General features: G+C 41.3%; 1 protein-coding gene across 1 annotated transcript in view; it reads left to right on the top strand.

Annotated features, from left to right (window-relative positions):
- The window catches only part of LOC311104764 (GDNF family receptor alpha-4-like), a gene marked incomplete at both ends in the record, with an annotated part of 116,984 nt that extends 102,340 nt beyond the window's left edge, over window positions 1-14,644 (top strand). The window contains 7 exons of the mRNA XM_084146665.1: window positions 5,504-5,779; window positions 6,128-6,208; window positions 7,963-8,308; window positions 9,147-9,260; window positions 11,711-11,841; window positions 13,997-14,160; window positions 14,504-14,644. Of these exons, the coding sequence (XP_084002791.1) occupies window positions 5,504-5,779; window positions 6,128-6,208; window positions 7,963-8,308; window positions 9,147-9,260; window positions 11,711-11,841; window positions 13,997-14,160; window positions 14,504-14,644 (1,253 nt within the window). The remainder of the gene's footprint in view (window positions 1-5,503; window positions 5,780-6,127; window positions 6,209-7,962; window positions 8,309-9,146; window positions 9,261-11,710; window positions 11,842-13,996; window positions 14,161-14,503) is intronic.
- Window positions 14,645-16,455: the final 1,811 nt, after the last annotated feature.

The following is a 16,455-nucleotide window of genomic DNA, read 5'->3' as shown; positions in this document are numbered from 1 at the left end:
ATTGACGAAGCCAGTGACTGATATGGTGTACTCCTCAATGCTATCTGAAGAATCCCGGAACATATTCCAGTCTGTGCTAGCAAAACAGTCCTGTAGCTTAGCATCTGCGTCATCTGACCACTTTTTTATTAACCGAGTCACTGGTGCTTCCTGCTTTAGTTTTTGCTTATAAGCAGGAATCAGAAGGATAGAGTTATGGTCAGATTTGCCAAATGGAGGGCGAGGGAGAGCTTTGTATGCATCTCTGTGTGTGGAGTAAAGGTGGTCTAGAGTTTTTTTTTATTATAGAGTTTTTTTCCCCTCTGGTTGCACATTTAACATGCTGGTAGAAATTAGGTAGAACGGATTTAAGTTTCCCTGCATTAAAGTCCCCGTCCGCTAGGAGCACTGCCTCTGGATCAGCGTTTTCCTGTTTACTTATGGCCTTATACAGCTATTTGAGTGCAATCTTAATGCTAGCATCAGTTTGTGGTGGTAGATAGACAGCTACGAAAAATATAGATGAAAAGTCTCTTGGTAAATAGTGTGGTCTACAGCTTATGAGATACTCTACCTCAGGCGATCAAAACCTTGAGACTTCCTTAGTATTACATTTTATGCACCAGCTGTTGTTTACAAATATACACAGACCGCCACCCCTTGTCTTACCGGAGTCAGCCGTTCTATCCTGCCGATGTAGCATATATCCCGTCAGCTGTATGTTGTCCATGTCGTCGTTCAGCCACGACTTGGTGAAACAAAAGATATTACAGTTTTTAATGTCCCGTTGGTAGGATAACCTTAACCTTATGTCATCCAATTTGTTTTCAAATGATTGAACATTGGCTAATAGGATTGATGGAAGAGGCAGTTTACTCGCTCGCCGTCGGATCCTTACAAGGCACCCCGACCTACGTCAACGATATCTCTGTCTCTTTCTCATGCGAATGACGGGGATTTGGGCCTTGTCGGGTGTCTGTAGGATATCCTTCGCGTCGACTCGTTGAAGAAAAAATCTTCATCCAATACGAGGTGAGTAATCGCTGTCCTGATATCCAGAAGCTCTTTTCGGTCATAAGAGACTGTGGCAGAAACATTATGTACAGAATAAATTACAAATAACGCGAAAAAACACACATAGTACAATTAATTAGAGGGCTGTAAAACGGCAGCCATCTTCGCCGGTGCCACATTTTTCAGCGTGGAAAAGAGAAGGAATGAGGAAGTTGGGTATGAATAATGTATTGTCTCATTGCGTTTCATTTGATGAGCGCACCACCGGCCAGTGTTGTATCAAGTACGGTTATCCCTGCTTAATCTTTCTACAGAAAGAGCAGATTCAGAAAAACACTTGAAGATAGAAGTCTCATTTTGCCAGCTGTCATGTCACCGTATTGAGACAGATAGAGAGCCGGAGAAGGACTTGGGACACAGCCGAGATAGATACATATCTAGTGACGCTACAGTCTTTATGTCCTCTGAATGCTCCTCACAAAACATAGAGTGGGGTCCAAAATGATTGACAACCTAGAGAAAGATTAGTAAAAATTATAAAATTATAAATAATTCAAATACTGAGCTATATTGTATGTGCCAAAAAAAATTGGAAATCATATAATTTTAAACTAATGCAATTGCTCAGAGAAATAGATTTTGTTTAACAAGTAATATTTGTTTCTCTCAAAAAGGTAAGGGTCAAAATTAACCACCCCTGATTTCAATACCTTTCAATACCTCACCTGGCGAGGATAACGGCACTGAGCCTTTTTCTAAAATGTTTTATGAGATTGGAGAACACATTGGGAGTGATCTTAGACCATTCCTCAATACAGATTATTTCCAGATCCTTGATATCCTTAGTCTGCGCATATGGATGGACTGCCCTCTTCAATTCAAACCACATATTTTCAATGGTGTTCAAGTGCGGAGACTGAGATGGCCATTGCAAAATGCTGATTTTGATTTCTTTTTGGATTTTGATATGTGCTTGGGTTTATTGTCTTGTTGGAAGATCCACTTGCGGCCAAGATTCAGCATCCTGGCAGAGGCAACCAGGTTTTTGGCTAAAATGTCCTGGTACTGGGTAAAGTTCATGATGCTGGTGGAGGTCCAGTAGAAGCAAAATAGCCCCATAACATTAAAGATTCACCATCCTATTTTAAAGTAGGTATGGGGTTATTTTCTGCAAGTGCATCTTTCTTTCAACGCAAAACCCACCACTAGTGTGCTTGGCCAAAGAGCTCTATTTTCATGTCATCCAACAAATGTAAACACCAGGGTCCTCATTTATAAATCATGCGTAGGCACAAATCTGTGCATAAACCATGCGAAGTGTGTAGTAGCCTAGTGAATCGGGAAAATGTATGTTGAAAATGTGTGAAATTATGAGCTTAATAACCATTATGAATTCATGCAACTGTATCTTGACAGGCTATATCATATAATTTGACCACATCGGTGCATTTGTTATGATAATAATCCATATAAAGTCAATCTTTTGTTAAATTACAGGCACGTGTGAAAGTGAAACCATTGTTGAAATATTATAAAAGACTGCGATAATGGGAAATAAATCTGTTGGAAGATTTGGCACACGCTGCGTTTCACAGAGAGCACGTTTTTAGAGATAGGTGGGACTTTTTTGCATGAAGTACAGATTGGCTCATCAGATATCGTTTACCAAAACCAATCGTTTAGGACTTTGCAAGTATTTAAGACCTACTATAGAAAGGCAAACACATGCCATTCCGGTGCATATCCAACTGCCTTAGGTTTTTGGCAACGGGCACTTTTCAGCGGGAGATTGCTGATCCGCATTTCACAGCCCTCGATGAGTCGTTGTTTTGGATGGAGTTACATACAATTTCCATGCACCATCGCACAACAGGTTGAGTTAAGTTGTAGTGTCGAGTTAATGTGGCTAATTATGCTCTGAAACAAAGGAGTCCGCTTATACTGAGCTTTGATCATACGTTTTATTTATATCACAAGATTTCAGCATAAGTTTACAGATGTCAAGATCATCCGGAGAACAGAGTCCCAAAAGAATAAGTCTGTTCTAATGTTCTTTGTCTCTAGCCCATACTTATAATCTTTCCCAAAATATGGGTGGCTCCCTCTACTGTCCAATCACCTGTCTCCAACAAACAGACTCCCTCTGTTCTATGGGGTGTCACTCTAAAACGGCTCCCTCTGAAACTGAATAAACATCCTCTCAGGTTCCACTTGAAAACATTAGCAAAGTCATAATTCTCCATATACTACAAAGTCAAGAGGGGTTTCTTTGCCATTATTTACGAACGAAGCAATAGGCGGCACCCACATTGCCATAAAAGCACCATCCCAAAATGAGTTCAACTACGTGACAGGTTATGTGATGCGCAAAAGACAGTGCTGAATGTGGTGGCCAGGTGGAACGCACGACTCCTTCATTCTGCAGAACAGCAATGTTGGCCTATATGCTTATTGGTGAGTGTTGCCTACTCATTTTAAGTATATTTGCCATTACTTAAGCAACTTGAATTGTCCTCTTTGTAGCTATGTTTAGATTTTTACTGGTCAAGCCACAACTGAGTGAGCCAAATAAAACCTTTTGGTTGTACTCAACCTCTGACACTAGCACCTCTATTTCAGTCTAGAATTATTCTTATTTTTTTATCACTTTTTTTGTTTGTGCCGTTGTATTTTATGGTACGGCGTTGTATTTTCCCCACAGGCTTTAAAGGGATGATTTTGACCATATATGGTTAATTAGGGGCGTTTCGAAAGGCAAATAGCCAAGGTTGTGCACGAGCACTGAGGCTGAGAACAGTTGGTATGTATCAATGTATCTCCTACTGGTGTTTGAATGACGATCTTAGGATTGTTTGATAAATCATACCTTTTCTATGCCTACCAACATTATACATTCCTTTCTTAAGTAGTATTTTAGAATAGTTTCTACGCAATATTGATAAATGAGGCCCCTAAAACACATTTACTTGAGGAAAGGTGCAGATGCAAAGTTTGATAACAGAATGACAGTAAAATCTCCCTCAGTTTATGTGAGCACGTTTTCCAAAAACTCTGTTAAATATCTACTCTGAATTAAGATTCAAAGATGTCTGCAGAAAGAATGGGGTGTCAGCTATGATATGACTACTTGAGTTTGAAAACATCTCTTTTGGTTATTGAACTACAGATGTGAAGTGGATAAACACCCAGTAACATAATGGCTTCATGGGTCCTTGATCTGTACTATAAAGAAATGCATAATTATGAATGTCATTCTCTTCATTGTGATGTATCCTGAATAGGTAGAACAAATGTTAGAAGTTTTAAAGCTAATTTCCTGCGATTTTACCCATTTTGCCATGGGTGGAGAATTTGTTTTGCTGTTTTAAAGCTAATTTACTGCAATTCTACACATTTTGCCATGACTTATGCAATGATAATGATATCTGAGTCAAAGTGACTAACAAAAACAATGGGGGCCCCCTGGAGGTCAGGGCCCCTGGTCGGTATTCGGCCATGATTACTACAAGTTTAGATAACTGGCTAGACTAACTTACCAATCTAAAAATTGTTAGCTGGCATGGCTAATTGAGTGACTGTCAGTGGCTGACAAAACAAGAGAAAAACTGCTGATGCACAACCAAATGTCGAACTTGCACCTTGTGTATTGTACTACTTAACAGTAAGTTGAGACGTTTTCATTTTAGTCATTTAGCAGACGCTCTTATGAGTGGACTTATAATGCGAACATCTAGCAAACCAAAGGTTGCGTGTTCGAATCTCATCACGGACAACTTTACCATTTGAGCTAATTAGCAACTACTTACTACTTTTTAGCTACTTTGCAACTACTTTGCATGTTAGCTAACCCTTCCCCTAACCCTTTAACCCTCATACGACTTTTAATTCGTAAGATATCATACAAAATGGATGATGGACATCGACTAATTAATATATACCACACCAAACGTAACATATCATGCTGATTTGAGTCCAGATTGCTAACAGAGACATTTAAATCAAGGTGGGCTACATTGCCAAAGATATTCAATGGGAAAATAGAACAGAGGACTATGAAAAGTACTGGCAGATCTCTTAGAGGTGAAGAATAACTCGTAAATGGGTTTGCTTGATTCAGCCTTAAACATCTTTTCGGACAGAGAACGGGTTCCGGTGTAATAGACCAACAGATACTGTAGCCTGTTATCAAATGTTTTCTACATTTAATCAGATGTTTTCACAAACCTCATGCTTTTCATTTCATTGGATTAAACAAGGTAATCACCTGTGGTTTAGGTGATGGGTTGGGTGATCTGCATAATGATAAATTAGGTTTTCAAAATTGATACGGTCACCTGAAATAACCTGTATACGCAATGGGTATCATTATTATGAACTGGCACTGAACGTTACATGAGTCTTTGTGTTCCAGGTCAAGACCTATTCTTCCCATATCTATAAAGCACATCGTAATTGTGCTCCACTTCCATTCTCCTCTTCTCTCCTCCACCCTCCCCTTTCTGTCCTGTAGCCCTGCATGAGGTCCTGTCCGCAGGCAGAGACTGTCTGGTGGCAGGGGACTCATGCTCCAGCGACGAGACCTGCAGCCCACGTCTGCGGACCCTGCGTCAGTGCGTGGCGGGGGACGGCAGCATGAAGCTGGGCCCCGGGGCCCGGAGCCAGTGCGCCAACGCCGTCTCAGCCCTGATTTCCAGCCCCCTGCACAGCTGCCAGTGCAAACGGGGCATGAAGAAGGAGAAGAACTGCCTCAGCATCTACTGGAGTCTCCATCAGTCTGTCATACACGGTGAGCAACTTTGCAAGTTGCTCAGTCATTTGTATCGGATGGGATGGCGGCCAAGTCCATTAATGTAACACAGGTTACAGATTTAACTCTTTACCCACAACACAATCTGGGTGATGCAGGTTAGTCATGATGCCTGGCAAACAGTCAGCCATCAGTCACCACACCTGGCGTCACTGTGTAACAAATTACTGAAGGTCCTTGGAGAGGGGGAGTATTTTCTGTATTAACCTGCAGGAGACATAGTAAATGACTACAGGAAATGAAAAATGTGCAAGTCCTGTTCATTAGCTCTAAAGGGATAATATGTCATTACAGTGTCATACAATGTGTCATTCCGTATCCTCTCAGGACTCAACCTGGTAGCGAGTTACCCTTATGAAGCCGTGGAGAGAGACTACGACTACGTTCGTCTGGCCTCCATCACGGCTGGTAAGTAAGTGGACCTCGGTTCGTTTTGATCTTACCACAACCTTTTGACGATGAGCCAGAGGTTTCATGTTGAAAAGAACCCGTCTTGTATCTTTTAGGTCCTCCTGGAAGGCAGCCTTAGGCATAGAAGAGCCCACATTGTATCCTGGAGGCATAGTTAAAAATGAAAGTGTTTTCAATGAGTCTGAACAAAATTAGCAAAATAAAAAATTTGAATTTTGCTTCCAAGCACCTCATTTACATCTGATTTAACATTTCATTTGCAGGAAGAGAAGTAAAGAGGAACAATGAATATCTGTAAATAATTATTTAGGTTTCTCAAGACGTTTACAACTTTTAAATGCCAATTTCACTGATAGGTGATATACAGTACCAGTCAGAAGTTTGGACACACCTACTCAAGGGTTTTTCTTTATTTTTTACTATTTTCTACATTGTAGAATAATAGTGAAGACATCAAAACTATGAAATACACATATGGAATCATGTAGTAACCAAACAAGTGTTAAACAAATCAAAATATATGTTTTATTTTAGATTCTTCAAAGTAGCCACCCTTTGCCTTGATGACAGCTTTGCACACTCTTGGCATTCTCTCAACCAGCTTAACCTGACATTTTTTTTCAACAGTCTTGAGTTCCCACATATTCTGAGCACTTGTTGGTTGCTTTTCCATCACTCTGCGGTCCAACTCATCCCAAACCATCTCAATTGGGTTGAGGTCGGGTGATTGTGGAGGCCAGGTCATCTGATGCAGCACTCCATCACTGTCCTTCTTGGTCAAATAGCCCTTACACAGCCTTGTTGTTGTTGGGTCATTGTCCTGTTGAAAAACAAATGATAGGGTTAGGGTTATCGCTGCAGAATGCTGGGGTAGCCATGCTGGTTAAGTGTGCCTTGAATTCTAAATAAATTACTGACAGTGTCACCAGCAAAGCACCCCCACACCATCACACCTCCTCCTCCATGCTTCACGGTGGGAACCACATATGCGGAGATCATCCGTTCACCTACTCTGCATCTCACAAAGACACGGCGGTTGGAACCAATAATCTCAAATTTGGACTCATCAGACCAAAGGACAGATTTCCACTGATCTAATGTCCATTGCTAGTGTTTCTTGGCCCAAGCAAGTCTCTTCTTCTTATTGGTGTCCTTTAGTAGTGGTTTCTTTGCAGCAATTCGATCATGAAGGCCTGATTCACACAGTCTCCTCTGAACAGTTGATGTTGAGATGTGACTGTTACTTGAACTCTGTGAAGCATTTAGTTGGGCTGCAATCTGAGATGCAGTTAACTCTAATGAATGTATCCTCTGCAGCAGATGTAACTCTGGCTCTTCCAGTCCTGTGGCGGTACTCATGAGAGCCAGTTTCATCATTGACTGTCGTTTCTCTTTGCTTATTTGAGTTGTTATTGCCATAATATGATTTGGTCTTTTACCAAATTCGGCTATCTTCTGTATACCACCCCTACCTTGTCACAACACAACTGATTGGCTCAAATGCATTAAGAAGGAAAGAAATTCCACAAATTAACTTTTAACAAGGCACACCTGTTAATTGAAATGCATTCCAGGTGACTACCTCATGAAGCTGGTTGAGAGAATGCCAAGAGTGTGCAAAGCTGTCATCAAGGCAAAGGATGGCTACTTTTGACTGGTCCTGTAGTATTTACCAAAGATGTATTGCTTGGGCATTCTCTTCTTATTCTATGATACTGATTCCTGGTTCTTCCTTCCCCTTGTGCCAACAGACTCTGAGGCCAACGTGGCGACGTTGAACCGCTGCCTGGACGCAGCCAAGGCATGTAACGTTGACGACCTGTGCCAGAAGCTCCGCACGGAGTACGTATCTGCCTGCATCAAACCCTCGGCCAAGTCAGGCCTCTGCAACAAGGCCAAGTGCAACAAGGCCCTACGCCGGTTCTTTGATCGCGTCCCTCCAGACTACACACATGAGCTGCTCTTCTGCCCCTGCACAGACACGGCGTGCGCCGAGCGACGCAGGCAGACCATTGTTCCCGGCTGCTCCTATGAGGGCTCAGACAAACCCAGCTGCCTCATACAGATGCGTATGTGCAAGGGCGACTATGTGTGCAGGTGAGTCAGAAGCTCTAATAACACAACACACTGTAAATGTGGAATGTACTGTACCTATTTTTTTATATTTTGGGACATAGGCCACAATGAGCTACTACCCCTTCTTTCTGTTCTTGGCAACATGTTGTAGCTCGCTCCAAGAGAGGTTGAGATCTGCCATCTCATCTCTCACAGCCTTGTACACTCAGTGTAAAATGTATAACATTGGGTCCAAAAAGTATTTTTGCATTTAACAAAAAACTGTTGTTCATATTTTCTTGTGACCCACCAACTCAACAAACCAATGCTTCAAGCCAGTCTTTAGTCATGAGTCTCATGACCCAGACAGTACCAGCTGTGACTCACCAGGGGATTATTTGGGAACCACATCTGTATCAGTTCAGACGAACCAAACAAAAAAATCAACAAAATGGCTCAATATTCTACCCCCAAGCTGTCCACCAACATTGTTTAGAACACCCCTGAGAGTCTGCTGGAATAACACATTCAATATTTTACGCAAATAAAATGTAAGATGGATTAGAGTTGTTGCCCATTGCAATCTCATGTCATGACCATTATTTCTACTGCCCCTTTTTCTACTCTGTGGCTGAAATAATGATTCTGGGTTGTTGAATGAAATAAATAAAATAAACTAATGCCCCTCAGTATGCCACATAGCCTTACACATACTAGTGCGGTACCACCAAATTCATAGCACATAGAGATAGCGAAGCGCCGAACTCTACCCGTCCTCCAGTGAAAACCATGACATAAAATATATATTTTACCATCATTGTAATTGGTGTCCGGCCCTTGCTCGCTACTAAACAGTGCTAGTTGTGTTGGCGCTGTATAGGTCCCGTCTGGCTCAGTTCCAATACGACTGCCAACCAGCCGAGTCGTCTGCCAACGGCTGCAAGCAGGGGAACTATGGAGCCTGTCTACTCGCCTACACAGGCCTGATAGGTGGGTACAGAGCCTGAGAGAGCGAATGAAGAATGAGAACGGATTGGAGAAAGCAAAACGAGTGGAGGAAAGATAGAGGGTAAATCAATGAATAAAGAACAGGAGAAAGAAAGAAAAGGAAGAATTTAACATAGAATGTGAGTGGATTGTTTTTAGTAACCTACAGTGTAACGAAAAGGAGAAAGCAGTTAGAGGGGAAACGAGAGAAGGATGGAAAAGGTAAACTAATGAATAAAGAACCAGAGAAAGAGTGACAGGAAATATTTGATTTGGAGGGAAATTAAAGATACTATTTAAAGGAACTACATGTAACAATTTAGCGATAATTCTGATTTCGTTGTCGTTTCAAAGTACATTTTAGAAATACCAGAAATAGCTTATGCACTTCGTTCTGACCTTATTATAACCCAATAAACATCTGCTGCATGGGCATGAGGTAATGTTATGTTGTTTATGTTCGCAAACTCTCGGACGAGAACCAATCATGAAACTGGAAGATGCTGATGCATGTACACTACCAGTAAAAAGTTTGGACACACCTACTCATTCAAGGGTTTTTCTTTATTTTTAGTATTTTTTACATTGTAGAATAATAGTGAAGACATCAAAACGATGACATAACACATATGGAATCATGTAGTAACCAAAAAAGTGTTAAACAAATCAAAATATATTTTATATTTGAGATTCTTCAAATAGCCACCCTTTGCCTTGATGACAGCTTTGCACACTCTTGGCATTCTCTCAACCAGCTTAACCTGGAATGCTTTTCCAACAGTCTTGAAGGAGTTCCCACATATGCTTAGCACTTGTTGGCTGCTTTTCCTTCACTCTGCCGTCCGACTCGTCCCAAACCATCTCAATTGGGTTGAGGTCGTGGGATTATGGAGGCCAGGTCATCTGATGCAGCACTCCATCACTTTCCTTCTTGGTAAACTAGCCCTTACACAGCCTGGAGTTGTTTTGGGTCATTGTCCTGTTGAAAAACAAATGATAGTCCCACTAAGGCCAAACCAGATGGGATGGCGTATCGCTGCAGAATGCTGTGGTAGCCATGCTGGTTAAGTGTGCCTTGAATTCTAAATAAATCACAGACAGTGTCACCAGCAAAGCACCCCCACACAATAACACCTCCTCCTCCATGCTTTACGGTGGGAACTACACATGCGGAGATCATCCGTTCACCCACACCGCGTCTCACAAAGACACAGCGGTTGGAACCAAAAATCTCCAATTTGGACTCCAGACCAAAGGACAAATTTCCACCAGAAAATTAATAGTTATTTATTATTATTATTAATTACCTAGTTAATGAGTATGATTTGAGTAGATCCTATTTGTGGAGGTTTAAAGCAGTATGTACACTGAGTATACAAAACATTTACATTTCCATGACATAGACTGACCAGGTGAATCCAGGTGAAAGCTATTATCCCTTATTGATGTCACTTATTAAATCCACTTCAATCAGTGTAGATGAAAGGGAGGAGACAGGTTAAAGAAGGATTTTTTTTAGAGAATTGAGACATGGATTGTGTGTGTGCCATTCAGAGGGTGAATGGGCAAGACAATAAATTTAAGTGCCTTTGAACAGGGAATGGCAGTATTTGCTAGGCGCACCAGTTTGTGTCAAGAACTGCAACGCTGTTGGGTTTTTCTCGCTCAAGTTTCCCATTTGTATCAATAATCGTCCACCACCCAAAGGACATCCAGCCAACTTGACACAACTGTGGGAAGCATTGGAGTCAACATGGGCCAGCATCCTTGTGGAATGCTTTTGACACCTTGAAGAGTCCATGTCCCAACAAATTGAGGCTGTTCTGAGGGCAAAAGGGGGGGTGCAACTCAATATTAGGAAGGTGTTCCTAATGTTTGGTCAGTGTATATACTGTATATGTCCTAATATGCCGTACACATAAAGGCTGTTATTACACTTTGAGAAGTGCCTTTGATTAAATATAGACTTTGTTTTATGCAATCGCTCAAAGATCGGCAATTTCTCAATCATGCTCTCGAAAAAAGAGCACAAAGCGACCTAATGCATTTCAAGAGCTTCTAATGGTGCACTTCAGCACAAACAAGCACTTGGCATTTTCATTCCTGGCCTGTATTTATTAAGCACTTAAACTCACCATTCCATTTCAAAACTTGGGAGAGAAATGGAACACAATAAACACTTCCAACCGTTTTCAAGGAAAGCGCAAATTAAAGTGTCTTTGCCTCCATAAAAACGAGCAACAGATAGCTGGCAAGAGTTACCCTCAATACACTTGAACTCGTATCTGCATTTTTGCTCATTTCTTGAACAATATCCCCACTCACATTGTGCAATTGAACTGTGAATTGCAAATAAGGTTCTTAAATGTTTTAGGTTGCATAACAGTCTTAGCAATGGTTATTTCGAGGGAATTAATATTTGATACTAAACTGAGCACACATTGTTTCTGCAGGCAGTTCGATAACTCCCAACTATGTGGATAACTCCACATCTAGCGTGGCCCCATGGTGCTCCTGCTCTGCCAGTGGAAACCAGAGAATAGAGTGCTCCGACTTCCTGGAATACTTCACCGACAACGTCTGTCTCAGTGAGTGGCTCCCAGCAAGTCATCACAAAAAACAGTCTCCAGTGACTTAGGCTGCGTCCCAAATGGCCTACTTTTGACTAGGTTCCATAAGGGTAAAAAGTAATGCACTATTTAGGGAATATGGTGGAATTTGGGATGCAGCATTAATGTTGGGTTGTGTTCACTAGGCACGAAATGGAGGAAAACGGCCCAAGGTACTATCAGAACGTCTGGAAACGTTTTGAAACCTTTTGCTATGGTGTTCCCTAATGAGCATGTTACACTACACAGGTTTATAAGGGAGAAGAACAAGAGCAACATCTTCTTGTATCTCAAGATGCCCTATTTCTATAAAGTAGTGTTCCGTATATTCCAATGGTAAATGATATGGGACGATTTTGTGGAAGGTAGTGATCATAACATGTTAATCATTCACATGACTGTTGGCACCTGTTGCATGTTTCAGGGGATAAAGCTGACATTTACTCCATGAGTTCTGGGGATTTTGCCCTTTAGTTTTTTGTCATGTCTCTCATATGCTTACTGGTAAATCTATTTTTTTTTCTCCCTTTGAGGAATGATTTATCCAGCATCTCAAAAACAACACTTTGGTTTTCCATTACAATAATTGGTCTACATAACAATGCTTTTGCATTATTCTACAAAAAAACTTCATAGAGCTCCCATTGAAACCACGCAAATTTGATTTGTCTAATTATCTGTTTGGATTGAATGCAGCTTCTCTCTTATTTCCAAATGTTATTTATTGGATGATGTTACTCCTTGTTCAACCTAGCCTATTTGCATTAATTAATACCTGTGCCAAGGGACAACAGCAAATTGGGCTCACTAGGAGCAGATTATAGAAAAGGAATTTGACAGGGGGGAAATGTTATACAATGAGGCAGATATGTCCCACACCAGTTAGTTACCTGTAGGCTCAACAGCAGTGAAGGATTGTGTTAAAAAATAGTTATCTCCTCTCTGGGAAAATTACCAGTCAGTATGATCTCTTGTGCTCTCTCGCTTTTCTTTCTTTCTTTCTTTCTTTCTTTCTTTCTTTCTTTCTTTCTTTCTTTCTTTCTTTCTTTCTTTTTCACTCTCTCGCTTTCTCGCTCCTCTCTCTCTTTCACCCCTCTCCCTCCCTTCTCTCTCTCTCTCATTAATCATCCCCTTCATGCTGTATCCTTGGTAATTCCACCTGGGTGTTCACAGTGCCTTTCCTGAGTGAAAAGGAAATAGGTTAGCCCTGTGATTCTAAAGTAATCACATATTTATTAATTCACCCCTCCGTCTTTATGGCTTATGCATTTATTCCCGTTTCAACAGTTGATGTAAATATTGGCTGAGAATATGCAACTTGTATAGAGTTACTTATGGAGACCATTTGTGTCGATTACAGACTCAACCTACAGACTTAACCCATAATAGCACAGTAATAGAAGCATTATTACACGTAATAACAGTGTTATTACATGTAATGCTTGTGTAATATCACCTCACATGTTGGGAGACAATCTAGTTTAACCTTCTGATGGTTTAATGATATGTGCGATATGTTCATGATCCATCTTAGAAGATGAAGAGTGCCTTCAACCACATGACCCAGACCTTCATTTTCTGCTTTATTTATGCGTCAGTGCAGGTGACTCACTCACCCTGATGGTCGTCCATCTCTATTCCAATTTTGCTCATGCCCTTTTGAATAATGAATCATCCTTATTATTGACTTTGCTACAGTGTTTTTCATCTGGCCTGTTTAAACAGACAGGGGCTATCTTCCTCCCGGAGAGCGCAAGGTAAATCTAGTGCAGATAGCAACCTCTCCTCAGTGGCCCCTCCTCTCCATGACAAAAATGGACACAGTGTGAAGTCTCAGACTTGTTTGGCGAATGCCACTAGTCTGTGAGTTAATGAGAGGATGTGGAGAGGCAGGTGCAGTTAGGGAAACCTGAAGAGAATACTGAGTAATATATATATATTTTTTTAATTCTCCACCGAGCAAATCCAAACTGGTCCAAGCCGAGCCACACAGGCAGAATGCAGAATGGGTCCTGTGCAGTAATTGAATGTGGGCGTGATTGGAAATGGATGAAGATGGATGTCCATTTCGGGAGCCTCGAGTTAATTGTCTCTTCTCTTCTCACACTGTGCCTGTTTTCATCTTGTGAACCAGGGAATGCCCTCCAGGCGTTTGGGAGTGGGACAGACGTGATGCCCACGCCCAGCGAATCGGGACACCTCAGCCCAGCCACTGGCAGAGAAAGCCATGCCACCACCCCTCTGCCTGCTACTGTGGAGACCACATGGAACATTCCAGACTCAATTATACCAACACAGGTGTGGTGATTGTTTTGTTAATTGTTTCATCAGGGTCAGAGCTAAAATTGAATAAAATAGATACTTTTTCAGTTGTTTGTACAGTATTCCATCAAAAAAATAGTTGCCAGGAGTTGATACCTTTGCCAGTTAAGTTCAGGGAGGTTATAGTTGCATATTTAGAGGACTCCCACCCGATCACCTTTGACACATTGTTTTGACATTTCAGAATGATAATGAATATCTTAGTTTTGGCCCTCGGCAGTGAATAATACCTACCTAGTTTTGTTATGTTTTGTTTCAGGCTAACCATGTAGGGCTACAATGTTTTTTGTCAACATTGATCTCTCTTTCTCACCCTTAGGCCAGCGGAAACAACCGACTGTGGGGAGATTCTACCCTCCCATCGGATGGGCTCCCAAACTCTGCCCCCGCACTTGGCCTACTGCCTCCAACTTCCTTTACTGGCCTTGTGGTCCTACCTCTGCTCTTATATGGACACTAAATGAGGAAGCACTGCCAAGGACCACCCATAAAGCAGATGGGAGGATTTGTAAAAAAGATCTGGAGAAATTTGACTCTTTAGCATATAGGCTACTCTTCCTCCTAAACATGTACAGCATAGTCCTTTTTCTATTTTTGTTTCTTAGTGGTTCAGTTGCACTTGCAAGTCCCTTAGGTGTAAGACTTGGAGAGACTGAGAATGATTGAAACCAATCTGTATACTTGTACATTGTTATCGCTTTGAGTCAAGATGAAAGTACTTTTATGTGGACTAACCTACCATCAAGCTATCCAAACACATCCAAGCACAAGACTGAATTCTAAAAACGCCATCGGGAACTACATGGTTATTCTTTAAGAACGGAAAGCTCTTACCTGAAACGTTGTCACGAGAAACCGTCTCCAGTGAACTGTCTTTATTTTGTACTCAACTGCACAAACTGATTGGAAAAGACCCTTGAGGATATAAGGCCTTTAATACCGCTCTCTTCGACTTGACTGAAGGAGGAACATTATTTCTGATCAATACTGGAATGATAGAGATAGACAATGGATCTACGGCAAATTCAGCCATTCTGGACAAATACCCTGATTCTGATCATTCCCAGTGCTGTCAGCTGCAAGAGATGTGGGAACCTCAGAATACATGGGATAGCTCTGACCTAATGATTATCATGCCCGCAGTGAAGATTGGGCTCTTTGTCATGCTGTCATCGCCAGTTCGTTTGTTCTCGCTAATGCTTAGCTAAGTGTTCATTATAAAACACTTTCTTCTCTTAGAACTTTGTTAAAATTAAGTTATGAGCAAACATATTCTCTATGTGTACAGTACCATAGTTCTGTGTTTGTGTGGAAGGACTGCCCCCTGTTCCTCATTGTGTAAATGGACATTTCTCAAAGGGTGTCTGAATTGGTAGGAACAAGGGTTTGTGTCTCAACATTTCGGGCTAAATTGTAACCCTTTTCACACTACTGAGCCAAGACAAGCCGACATGTACTGCGCTGCCCTCGTTACGCATCCACCATAGTTGCTGAAACCATGCTGGAATGCACAATATGGAAAGAAAATACCAGAGACAATAGCAGAGTACAGTACAGTTCGTACAGGACAAAGGGCCCCGTGTAGCTCAGTTGGTAGAGCATGGCACTTGCAACGCCAGGGTTGTGGGTTTGTTTCCCACGGGGGGCCAGTATGGGAAAAAAATGTATGCACTCACTAACTGTAAGTCGCTCTGGATAAGAGCGTCTGCTAAATGACTAAAATATGTAAATATATATGTGACCTGTTCAATGGTAAGATGGTCATGAATTATGCTATGTTCAATGGGGGAGGACCATGGGTTTCTGACGTCATAAGAATAATTTGAAATGCTGCCAATAAAAGCTGTCAGATCATCCAACGCTTCTGTCTTTTCTAATTGAAATATCCTGTTCAGTGATTGGACAATAAACATCCTTATCAGTTCTTCAAACAGGTAATTGGATTATGATGTTCAAAGCAGATTTCTATCCCTTAGAGCTTTTGCTGAGTACAGTAATGTGTGTATTTGTTTACGTTTGTTCGAATCTTAATTGGACTATAGGGGTCTAGACTGGACGCAATTAATGGCTTGATTAATTAAAGTAGAAAAGTTTAGGTCTTATCGGGCACAGAATATGCAAAGAACACTAATGACAACTCTAAGTATTCTGTACATTTCAATAATGGAACAGAATGATGCCTTGGAGAGGGCCATGATTATAAACTAAACAGAGTGAAGTAGCTGTGGGGTAAAATTAGTCAGGTGAATCCAAACCGTTTCCCTCTCAAAA

This window comes from Coregonus lavaretus (assembly GCF_964263955.1).
Source record: "Coregonus lavaretus genome assembly, chromosome: 29".
NCBI lineage: Eukaryota > Metazoa > Chordata > Actinopteri > Salmoniformes > Salmonidae > Coregonus > Coregonus lavaretus.
The sequence above is the reverse complement of the archived record's forward strand: the minus strand, read 5'-3'. Positions and strand labels throughout refer to the sequence as shown.